This window comes from Sorex fumeus, unplaced genomic scaffold (assembly GCF_029834395.1).
Source record: "Sorex fumeus unplaced genomic scaffold, SorFum_2.1 ptg000078l, whole genome shotgun sequence".
Classification (NCBI taxonomy): Eukaryota; Metazoa; Chordata; class Mammalia; order Eulipotyphla; family Soricidae; genus Sorex; species Sorex fumeus.
In genome coordinates, this window is record NW_026606135.1 from 5,665,474 (window position 1) to 5,677,982 (window position 12,509).

Sequence of the window (12,509 nt, forward strand, 5' to 3'; positions counted from 1 at the left end):
TATGGACTGGTGGGGATTGAGCCCGCAAGCACCCTACCCGCTGTACTATCCCTCCATTCCTGTCTGTGGAGTTTTTAGAAACAGAGACAGACATACAAATGTAATCTCATTACATCTGTGGCTTGATAATTAGGGTGTCATCATTCTAAGTGACTCAGTTTCCCCAGTCATGGATTGGGACTTGCTATGCTGTTGGCTGACTTGCCTGCCCTGCAGTTCCTGTTTTCCACCTTGGAGATGGGTGTCTTGCCTAGTTTTCCTTTTTCCTCTTATTTTCCTCACTGATATCTCAGATATTTTATTGGGATTTGTTGTTGTTGTTTTGTCCATATCCAGTGTATTTCAGGGCTTACTCCTGGCTCTGCTCAGGAATCCTTCTTTGAAGGGACATATGGGGTGCTGGGGATTGAACCAGGTCTACCGCATGTAAGGCAAGTGCCCTACTCAATGTATTTTTGCGTTAACTCCCTCTTTTTTTCACTAGTTCATTCTCATCTCACTGAAAAGGCTAGACTTAAAAATGTTCTCCTTCTGCACCGCCCATACCTATGCTTTCCTTTCCCTTCTCAGCCAACCCCTTCATTGCCCATTTATCCAGTCAGTGGGCTTTTCCATGGAATTGCAATGAACTATATTTGTACAGACACCAATAGAGCAGACTGTGCTCTACAATTTTTAAATGGCCTATTTCAGGAAAAAATTAGTTTGACAAAGGTTTCCTATATACTGTTATACTTAGTGCCAGCTAATTCTGGTGTGTTTTACTTTCTGGAAGGTGTTTTGACAAGGAGAGTCATTATCTTTGTTGACATTCTTCTTTCTCATTTTAGCATCTTCATCCTCCAAACCAGGAAAGAAAATCCCAGCAGGAGCTGTTTCTGTATTTTTAGGTATCATAACTTTTTTTTTTGCAATTACATTTATTTTTGTTGTATAATGTTTTGTTCAGAGTAGGGGTAGGAGGTATTCCTTCAAACCATGCTGGATGGCCTCAGGCCATTTCTGCCAATACTTGATCATTCAGGTCTGACAATACAGTGCTTAGCTTCAAAGTTACTCTGCTTGGGCCTAGCAGTGCTGGGATCACCAAAGCTGCATCTGGCAGAACTTGGGGGATGGTCTGGTGCTGGAATAAAATCCAGGGCCTAATTCACACAGAGCCTATGTTCTTATCTTTGAAATGTCTCCCTGATTCCCACAGAATAGTTATTTTATTTTTATTTTATGTTTAAAATTGTATTTAATTTTAATAAAGTTGTTCACAATAATTTATTACATTTAATATTTCAACACCAATTCCGCCACCGTTGCACCTTCCCACCACTATTATTTCAAATTTTCCCAGCCACCATCAAGCCTGCCCCAATAGAAGACTCTAAATAATTTATTTCATATTGCTTATTATGAGTAATTTACTAAAAATGATCAAAAAAAGATTGCCTTAAAAGAATGAGTGTGAAGATTTTTGTATCTCACCCTGGAGCCATTAAACCCTTATACAAGAAATTATCAGTGTGTTATTTTAGGTTAAGCCTTGTCAAATTAAGATTGGTTGCTTTCTGCTTTATATCCTATCCAATGTGCTGTGCTACTCCTGGTACATCAGTGGTATAGAGCATGAGATATTGCATGGTCGCGCGCTCCAGGAATTCTGGGATTCTAAATAAGGTGATACAGCTGGAGTTAAATTTTTAATTTGATGGTGCCTGGGGTCTGGAGGCATCTCTATAGTTTATTGATCTCTTCTCAGATTTATCTGTGAGTCTGTGAGTCTCTGGATCATGCCAGTTATTGAGCTTATGTGGCACCAGAGGCAGTTCATGGGCATGACTTCCAGGCTCCCAGATGAACAGAGGGATGGAGGGAGGTTGCCCATCCCAGATTCTGTGAGAGCCTGGAGATTTCAGTCACATAGCCCACATACCTAAGTTTTTTCAGCAGATTCATTTGTGGATGAGGCTCTTCTGAGCCTGAGCACGACGGTGAGTGGATTCTGGAGTTTTTCAACTGCCAGGGCTCTGTTTGGGTGGGTGGAGGACTGACCCGCCCCACTCTGGGGTGCCCCAAGCATGAGCGGGGTCTGGGGACATCTCTGCAACTTGTTGATCTCTTCTGAGATTTGTTTGTGTGTCTCTCGGGGTAGTTATTTTAAAGGGTGTAAGTAATGCTTGGAGCGCAGGAGTTTCAGACACATCAGACAGCTTACAGGGAGTGCTCATTCACTGATGTTTGCTTATGTTCTCTTAGAACCCTGTAGCCTTGGAAATTTGTGTGTGACTAGCAGATTCTATAACAAAGAACATTCCCTGGTAGCGAAGGATCGAGGTTGAGTCCTGTTAATGTGATTTGTGTGGAATGAAATCACAAGTTCTTGGTGGATGGCTCTGTTTTCTGGAAAGTCAGGAGGCCTGCCCACCCTTGCTCACAGCTTGCCCTTCACAGGGGATCCTGATGTGTTTGGTGGTGTCTCAGCTCCAGCAGCAAAGGAGACCCAGAAGCCCAAGGTGACCACATCAGGGAAAGGCTCTTACCCCTCGGCACCTGCTGGCCTTTTTGATGATGATGATGACGATGATGACTTCTTTGCAGCTTCCTGCAGCAAGCCTCCCAAGACAGGTACCTGTTAGACTTCTTTTATTTGGGAACTTAGCTAGAAAAAAAGAAAATGTTGGCCTAGAAAGAACATATAGCCTCACCTGTTCTGTACCTGGCACATTGCTGTCAGAGTTGTCTCATCTGTAGCTAAACTGTTTTGGTCCTTTGGAAGGCTCTATTTTATGAACCAATCTTTTCTTCTTTGAAAACGAATTTTTGGGATATCACTTCTGGATAATTACAGTATGTTCTCCTATAAAAAACTGCTAGGGCTTTTTAGTATAGACCTTTGAATTGTAGGGAAAGTTTTAATTACACTTTTTTTGGGGAAGAGGGGTAGAGGGATGGGTCACACCCAGAAGTGCTCAGAACTTATTCCTGGCTCTTTGCTCAGGATCACTCCTGGTGGGCTTTGTGTGTACCAGAAAGTGAATCCAGTTGATCTTATTCAAGGCAAGTTCCCTACCCTATCTCTCCACCCCCAACTACACTTTTTATTAAAGTACAAGATTCTTAGTTCCTAGCTTCTTGCCTCTAGACTTGCCAAAAAGTCCAGGTAACCTTGACTTTCCCTTGTATGAAAGACCCTTTAGCCATTTTGGCACTACCCTGTTTACTCCTTTCAATTTTATCACCAAGATGCTGGCATAAACTTGAATTTCATTTTAATTAACACATTTTAAAGTTCCAGAGACAATGTATTGAGCAGGAGTATTGATGAAATCACTCCTTTTGATCTGTTGTTCTTTATTATGGAGGTGACTATTCTCAGACTCTTTTGTCAGCATGAGATTTTACATTGGGAACAAATTCCATGGTTTAAAGAGATTGCTTCTTGGGTTAGCAAGGCTTGGATTCAGTGGGTGCTTTTCCAGAAAAGTAGGGTACATCACTAGGGCACACAGTTTCCAACTCCTGGAGTGAAGGGCTTTTTCTCATAAGAACTAGATGATCAGGCTGCATTCAGAAGCAGGCTCTCTGGACGTAGCTCTTTTTTCATTGGTAGATATGAAGAGTAGAAAAGAAAAATAAAAACCTCCTTCTTTGAGATCATGCAAACCATTCCCATAATATACCCAGATACAGGCCGATTGAAATGACAGTGAAAAGGAATAGTGTTTCTCATGGCTTGGAAAGGCTAGTAGTAAGAGTGCAAACCATTCATGTAATATACTCGGATGCAAGCTGATTGAAATTAAGTGAAAAGGAATAGTGCTTTTCAAGGCTCAGAAGGGCTCTTAGTGCATATCACTGACAACTGGTTTGGAATTACAAAGAAGTTGTGCTGCTTTCTGTCACAGCGGCTGCTCTCCTGGGACGTTAATGAACCAGTGTCCTCATTTCAGTGACACATGCCTCGTTCACTGCAGCAGGGCCTGTGGTAGTGAAGGTTTGGAAACCATCCAAATATTCATCACTAGAATAAAATGATGTTCTTTCATTCAAAGAAATTTAGTTACACTGTTAAAAGAATGAGGTCTGTTTGTGTTGTCATGTTATGCCACAGACAATTTTATTTTATTTTACCACAGACAGGGTTTTTTTTTTTTTTTTTTTGCCTTTTTGGGTTACACCCAGTGATGCACAGGTGATGCTCCTAGTTCATGAGCTCAGGAATCTTTTTTATTTTTAAGGTTTCTGTAGGTTTTTTTTTCCCCACATTTATTTATTTATTTATTTTTATTGAATCACTGTGAGAAAAGTAACAAAGCATTCAGGTTTAACTCTCGGTCATGCAATCATCAAACACATTTCCCTTCACCAGTACTTATTTTTCACCACCAAGAACCCCATTATACCCCCCCTCCCAACCCTCCCAATGCCCATGAGGCAGATGAATTCTAGTTAACACTTTATCTGCTTTGATTACATTTATTGTTTCGACAAAAGATGCACCATGATTATTTAGAGTTTACACCCCAAAATCAGATCTGCTGAAAAGGTATTGTGAAATAATTTGTTTTCTACAGCTGGTTACAAGAATCAAATGATGTTGCACGGCCGCATAGCGGCCTTGCGATTTTGGATTTCTGATATTTTACTTATTAAGCCTGGAGGTATTTCTGCCGAGAGTCAGATAATTATGAGATTGGTTTCTGTGGCTCTGGAGCCATGGACATGCCGGAGAACCGCTTGTGGGGGGCAACTCATGACCTTGGTAGGGCGGGAAGGACGAGCCGGGAATGCCCCCCTTCCCATGTGGTTTCAGTCGCCCCGTTACGGCCGGCTTATACCTGGCTTTCCAAAAAGCTCCGAGGTGGCCGCCATCTTGCTGTCCAGAGGGAAAAAGGCAGAAGGGAGCAACGCCCTTTCCCTTCCAGGTAGGCATGGTGGTGTGGATTAATGCATAGTCCATTCACTTTTCTGCCACAAGCTGCCAGGCTCTGCATTAAGTCCTTGTGCTTCTGGAGCCGCTCGTGGGGGGCAACTCGTAACCTCAGTAGGGCATGAAGCTCAGGAATTATTCTTCGCAGTGCTCGGGGGACCGTATGGGATGCTGAGAATCGAACCTGGGTTGGCTGAGTGCAAGGCAAACGCCCTACCTGCTATGCTATCTCTCCAGCCCCTACCACAGACATTTTAAATGAAAGACACAAGCTGTAAGACACATTGGTCAAGTTATGTTGTCAATGGTAGTCTTACTGTGAATAGCTAGAGTTAGTATGTTAATATATCCTTTGGGGAATTAGTGTGTATACCAAACTGTTACCAGTAGACATAGTGTTTGGGTAGGTGGGTAAAATTATGGGGCAGATTTTAGTATTTTCTTCTGTATATTTCTGTAGAATTTTAATTTGGTGATGGTGGTGGGGTGGGGGGTGTGATGATGCTTCTAGTGGTTCTGGGACCCATGAGCTCTATTCCCTGTGTACTCAGGATGCTATCTGCTGCTAGGGAACAAACCAAGGGCTTTGTGATCTAGGTTCATGGTGTTACATATTGGGCTATCTCTATGTAGAATTTATTTGGGGATTTTTAGTAGCTTTTTCATTATCTTTGGAGTCCGTCTAAATGTTTCTAAACGTAAGAAGGTGCTGCTTTTAAATTTTTTTTTAATTTTTAAGTTAATTTTTTTTTTAATTGACTCACCCTGAGTTACCCAGTTACAAAGCTGTTCGTGGTTGGGTTTCAGTCATACAATGTACCAATACCCATCCTTCCAACAGAGCACATTTCCCACTATCTGTGTCCCCAGTTTCCCACATCCTCCCCACACCCTCCCCATACTGTCCTCTATGGCAGGTACTTTCCATCACTCTCTCTCTCTCTCTCTCTCTCTCTCTCTTTGTTCCCTCTCCCCCCAATCCTCTTTTTCTCAATCCTCTCTTTCTCTTTCCCTGTCTCCCCTCTTTCCCTCTCCCTCCCTCCTGTTTGAATAAATATGTAAACCAGATGGTCAGACCATCTGTCTTGTATTTCATTTGAGCTGCTGTTGTGTTCTGAAAAATTGCAATCTAGTCTACTTAGTGGGCTGGAGCGATAGCACAGCGGGTAGTGCGTTTGCCTTACATGTGGCCGACCCGGGTTTGATTCCTTCTTCCTTCTCAGAGAGCCTGGCAAGCTACTGAGAGTATCCCGCCCTCACGGCAGAGCCTGGCAAGCTCCCCATGGCATATTTGATATGCCAAAAACAGTAACAACAAGTCTCATAATGGAGACGTTACTGGTGCCTGCTCGAGCAAATCGATGAACAACAGGAGGACAGTGCTACAGTGCTACAGTCTACTTAGTACTTCATAATTCTGCAAGAAATATCAGCACCTTTTCTGTTCCTTTGGGTCAGGGGAGGCACACTCAGCAGTGCTTAGGTCATATTCTTGGCTCTGTGCTCAGAATCGCTCTTGGCAGGGATCAGGAGACCGTATGCAATGTTGGCAGTCAAACTAGAGTTGACTGTGTGCAGGACAAAGTTCCTTGACCCTGTACTATCTCTCCAGTTCCCGGGGAAGGTCTTTTAATATCTACTTTTCGTGCTTGTATTTTTGACCTTCGTGTAATTTTGTGCTGTGATATCTTTCTAAAGACAAAGTCAAATCCTCTGCCAACATCTTTGATGATGAAGAAAGTGATCTATTCAGTGAAAAAGAACCAGAACCTACTGTGAATCAGATGGGTGAAAGTATAGCAAGCACAGAGAAAAAGGTGAGCAGGGGAAAAGCTGAAACAGAGGAGGAGTGTGTTGATTTTGGGTATCAGTGGTTGTTACTTGTTGCACCCGGAGGGAAGTATTCTTTCTTTTCCATTGTATAAGTGAAGCATGTATAACTGAAACCCAAGCACAAAAATTTGTAAGTCTACAACTGTACCTCATGGTGTTTCACTAATAAAAATTGAAAAAATAAAAAGAATACAATAAATATTCAAGTAAATAACACTTAGATTCAGAAATGGTTAAATTTGCCTTACTCGGTAGTGTAAGTATCCATCGATGATCTGCTGATCTAGTAGTGGAGTGCAAAAGAATGTTTTCTTAATGTTTTCATTTCTTCTACTTTGTTGACATCCTCCTAAACAAGTTTTTTTCCTATTTTCTACAGGGAACATGGGTTCTCTGTTCTGTGTGGGCATTTTTTTTTTTTTTTTTGTGTGTGTGTGTGTGTGTGTGTGTGTGTGTAAAACCATTCAGAGAAGGTGCTTATGGTACCAAACATAATCAAAGTTCATGTACTCAAAAAGATTGTTTTCTTTTTTTTATACTCAAATTGATCTCTGTTTGACAAGTAGGGTGTATCCCCATCATTCTTCGGCTTTTTGTTGGTTGCTGTTATGCCTTTACAGGCGATGTTGCACATTTTGATCAGTCCTCCTTGTGAAATGTATACCATACATGCCATAAACTCCTGCTGCTGGCCATGTTGGTCACAGCGCTCAGAATAAGCCATGCTCCTGTGCTGGCTCCAGCAGTGTACATCTTATTCGGGCACTTGTGAGGTAGGCAGGCAGTCCCATCTATACACCAAACGTGCCTTTTGCTATGTAAGTACCACACCCTAGCTGATTGCGTCACTGGAGCTCCTATACCCTCTGCTTTATCTGGCTTTTCTCTTCTCATAGGGCCCCTCTGGCTGAAATGCCCTTGCTGCACTGTCTCCCACGTTCAGACTTTGTCCTGAGAAACTTACTTTATCAAGGATCTGTTTCTTCTCTCATTCCTTATGCCAGTTTGGAAATTCTTCCTCATGATACCTCTTTAGCTTTAATTCTTTGTGCAAACTTGGTACTTGATCCAGGTTCACAGTGTCCTTATTTCCCAGGCATTTGGAACCCTATCCTTGCTGACAATACATTTTCAGAATATGAGTGACTGGGTGGGGAAAAAAGAGGAAACCATTTCTAGATACCTTGTTTATTAACTCTCAACTTTTTTTTTTTTTTTGGCCTCCAACAAAGGTTGCCCTTCCTTCCAGCAAAATTGTCAAACCCCCATCAGAAACAAAGACTCAAAAAGGTTTGTTTTCAGATGAGGAGGATTCTGAGGTAAGGATTTTTTTTTTTAATTTTTAAATTGTTTTTCTTAAATTTGTCTGTGGATATGACAGTAGAAACTGTTTTTGAGCTGGGGCTTTAAAGTACCTTAAGTGTTTCTTTGCAAATGATAATTTTGTGTTTTTAGAGAACAGTATATGTTGTATTTTCTCTGTTGGGTTTGAACCTGATGCATTTTCTGGAAGAAATATGCTTTCTTTGGGCTGTTGATCCATAGTGTGGTAAGGTATTGTACTACTATGGAAATTGCTACACTGCTTTCTTTTTAGTAGATTCAACTCTTCAGTGAAGTGTTGCCAATATTTAAAATATGGCTAGGGCACAATTCAATCAGTCTAATCAGTGACTGAATAAATAACAGTACTCCTACATAAAAAATATAGTAATAAAATAAAATATGGCAAGGGCATGGAAGACCTTGGATGCCCTGTCTGGTACCTTCTATTTAAATCATTCTGTGGGACTCATGCAAAGCTGCTGTGCTAGAAACAGCACTTCTCAGTTAAGAAACTCATTAGGTCTATAATTTGAGCAGTCCACACTGATTCCATAAAAGAAGAAAAAATTAGTCCTATAGGACCTTAGAAACTATGCGCATATCCTATTTAATTGGCTCTTGTGTATGGAGGTTTCTTCCCAAGTGAATAATTGTTCTACTTTATGTTTCTGATTCAGGTGGCTTAGTTTTTAGGTCTTTTCTTTCTGTAGTGTACAACATCGCCTAACATAGTTCAAGTAGAGTATTAAACAAATATTGCACTAGTCTTTGTGGCCAGGAGCTAGGGCTGCAGTTAGGATGCATCCTGATCTGGCATTGACCCGTGTCACTGTATGGTTCCCCAAGCATCACTGGGTATAGCCCTGGAAGCCACCAAGCAATGCCAGGGTGGCCAGGAAATTCCCAACACTGCAGGGCTCAGACAGCATGTTATCCTCAGGCCTTGCCATTGAACCACTGACCAGTTGGCTGAAAATTGCCAGTGGGAACCCCAGACCTCCCAAGCACCACTTGGGAGCCCCCAACCAACATATACACAATGTACATGTATATCAATTGCAGCTGAATTTTTTAATTATAAAATTAAAAAATATATATAGGGGCCAGAGATACTGTATTGTGGATAGGGCACTTGCTGTTCAGGAGGCCATCCTACGTTTGATTCCTGGCACCCTATATTGGTACCCTGAACACTGCCATAACTGATCCCTAAGTGCGAAGCAAGGAGTAAGCCCTAAGCACTGCAGGTATAGGCCCAATTCAAAAATAACAAAAATTCACATATATAAAACTATAAATTATATTATTTTTATAACTTTAAAATACATTATTATAAATTTTATAATAAAATTATATTTGTGTTTGTATAAAAATATTATGTTTTAAGGGAAGAAAGGAATTGTACTAAAATAGACTCATAATTTGGGAATCTGGTATCTATTTCCATATCTGTCGCTGTCACTGTCCTCCCGTTGTTCATCGATTTACTTGAGCGGGCCCAGTAACATCACCATTTTGAGACTTGTTGTTACTGTGTTTGGCCTATAGAATACGTCATGGGTAGCTTGCCAGGCTTTGCCATTCAGACGAGATACTCTCAGTAGCTTGCTGGGCCCTCCAAGAGTGGCGGAGGAATGGAACCCAGCTCGGCCAGGCTGGCTGCACGCAAGGCAAACACCCTACTGCTGTGCTATCTTCCCAGCCATATCAATTCATTTAATCTATGATTATTAAACAGAATATCACTGGAGCGATAGCACAGCGGGTAGGGCGTTTGCCTTACAAGCGGCCAACATGACCGACCCGAGTTCAATTCCTCCACCCCTCTCGGAGAGCCCAGCAAGCTACCGAGAGTATTCGATATGCCAGACACAGTAACAACAAAGTTTCCAATGGAGACGTTACTGGGCCCGCTCGAGCAAATCGACGATCAATGGGAGGGCCTTTACCTTTACCTTTATCTTTATTGAACAGAAAATAGAAATTAATTTTTTAATATGTTAGAGTCAGTCAAGTGGAGTATAAAAACCTCTGGGTTGCTGTGAGACCTCTTATTGCTACATATTGGTCTTTTCCTTTTCATTCAATAAATGTTTGTCACACAACTAGGACAGATTCCATTGTGATTCCTCAAGTTTGGCCCAGCTTTCTTCTCTATTAAATGTGCATGACAACCATCATGCCATAGTTACAAGTGTTCTAGATGGAACTGATACTTTAGAAACCAATATAGTATGTTAACCAGGATCTCTGATCTCAATCCAACAGGATTTGTTTTCCTCTCAAAATGTGAGTAAGCCAAAAGATGCTCCTGTATTGCCCAGCAAGCTTCCCACATCCGTTTCGCTTTTTGATGATGAAGATGAAGAGGTAAGCATTGTCACGAGACTCATCTCTATGATTAGTAGAGAATTCTTGCTGATGTATTTTATAGTCAGAGGTTCTCTCTCTCTCTCTCTTTCTCTCTATTTTTTTTTTGTTTTGGGGGTCACACTTTGCAGTGCTCAGTACTTCTAGCACTGCACTCCGGGATCACTCCTGGTGGACTTGGGGGAACCATATAGGATGCCAAGAATTGAACCTGGGTCAGCCACGTGTAAGGCAAGTCCTTTACCTGCTGTTCTATCTGAGAGCCAGCACCAGCGGCTCCTGTAAAATAGGACAGGGAAATTGGGCAGGGGTAAAACTGTCTCAACGTGGCATAGATATTTCACTCTTCCTTTCAGTGTACTTTTTTTTTTTGTTTTGTATTCTTGGCTTTAGCTTTACATTTAGGCAGGGGCTGGAGCAATAGCACAGTGGGACCACACCTTTGCCTTGCATGTGGCCGACCTGGGTTCGATTCCTCTGTCCCTCTCAAAGAGCCCAGCAAGCTACTGAGAGTATCCCACCCGGATGGCAGAGCCTGGCAAGCTACCCGTGGTGTATTCAGTATGCCAAAAATAGTAACAACAAGTCTCACAATGGAGACGTTACTGGTGTCTGCTCGAGAAAATCGATGAGCAATGGGAGGAGAGTGCTACATTAGGCAAGGCATGGAATTATTGTCCTAGCTCTTTGGGTGAGTTATATACTGAAAGGCTTCCTTCTGCTGTTGATGGTTTTTGTTTTGTTTTTTCACTGAGTTACTGTGATATAGACCGTTACAAAGCTATTCATGATTGGGTTTCATTCATACAATGCTCCAAAACCCATCTCTTCACAAGTGTATATTTTCTATCACCAGTGTCACCGGTTTCCTCCCACCACCCACTATGCCCCGCCACCAGCCTCTATGGTAGACACCTTTATTCCTTCTCACTCACTCTCTCTCCTTTTGTGCATTATGCTGTGTAATACCGGTAGTAAGAGGTCATTGTGTTTGTTCAGGGCATTAAGTATTTTTATTGGGAAGGTACAGCTCGAGTAACTATTTTCTTAACTGGGTTTCAGCTTTGGAGTGTGGATTTGACTGCCAGGACTTCTGGAAGTACAGGGAGGTGGGGGAGGTAACCCATCCCAACCCTGAGAAAACCTAGAAATGTGCCCAAAGTTGTTCAGTCTTGCACGGGTCTGAGATTAACTGTGGCTTTTGATCTCTTTTGAGATTTATTAATAGATTTCTGAAGCAAGACTGGTAGAAGAAGTTACATGATAGTGCTGGAGTTGGTTCATGTGGGGGTGACTGCCGAGGCTTCCAGGAGTATAGGGAATATAGGGAAGTGGGGGAAGGTAGCCCATCCTGACTCCAAGGAATCCTGGAGATATCAGTTACAAAACCTGCATACCTAAATTTTCAGCAGGTTAATATCTTCATAAGGTCCATCCTGAGATGGGGGGCATGGTGGTGACTTTGTATTGTAGAAGCAAGTGACTGTCAGGGGCTCTGTTTGGGTGGACCGTGGACTAACCTGCCCTGACTCCATTGTGGCCTGGGTTGTTCAGCCTTCCACAGGATAAACTGCGGCTTTTATCTGTTATAAGTTTTATTTATGGGTCTCTGGAGCAAGGCTGCTGGTAGAAGAGCTTACATGGTACTGGAGTTGGTTCATAGGGGTGACTGCGTCAATGGTTTCTTGGTGGAAGATTTTGTAGAGTTTATAGATCTGTGTTATATCCAGTGGTCTACAAGAACTTTTTCCAGGAAATAAGAATGATGAGGAAAAATACAAATGCACAAGTTTTTCTTGCTTTCCACTGTGGGTAGAGAGAGCAAAATGAGAGAGAGCAGTAAGAGGGAAGACCAACTAAGCCTTAAACTTAAGCAGTAATGTGAATTAGCATTTGCATGAGATCCTTGTGTTCATATTCCTGCTCCACTGCTTGCAAACCATGCTCTGGGGCAAATATCTTAACCTTCGTAAATCTCATGTGGAGTAATAGTTTTATAGGCTTGTTGTGACAGCTAAAAGAGCCATTATGTAGACCTTTGCCCTTTGCACAGTGCATG

At 42.0% G+C, this 12,509-nt stretch overlaps 1 protein-coding gene across 2 annotated transcripts in view; it reads left to right on the forward strand.

The window, feature by feature from the left end:
* The window catches only part of WASHC2A (WASH complex subunit 2A), a 56,925-nt gene that overhangs the window by 21,566 nt on the left and 22,850 nt on the right, over positions 1–12,509 (forward strand). For both annotated transcript variants that reach the window (XM_056130415.1, XM_056130416.1), the window contains exons 14-18: positions 831–890; positions 2,443–2,616; positions 6,620–6,738; positions 7,987–8,073; positions 10,349–10,450. In XM_056130415.1, coding sequence (XP_055986390.1) covers positions 831–890; positions 2,443–2,616; positions 6,620–6,738; positions 7,987–8,073; positions 10,349–10,450 — 542 coding nt within the window. The remainder of the gene's footprint in view (positions 1–830; positions 891–2,442; positions 2,617–6,619; positions 6,739–7,986; positions 8,074–10,348; positions 10,451–12,509) is intronic.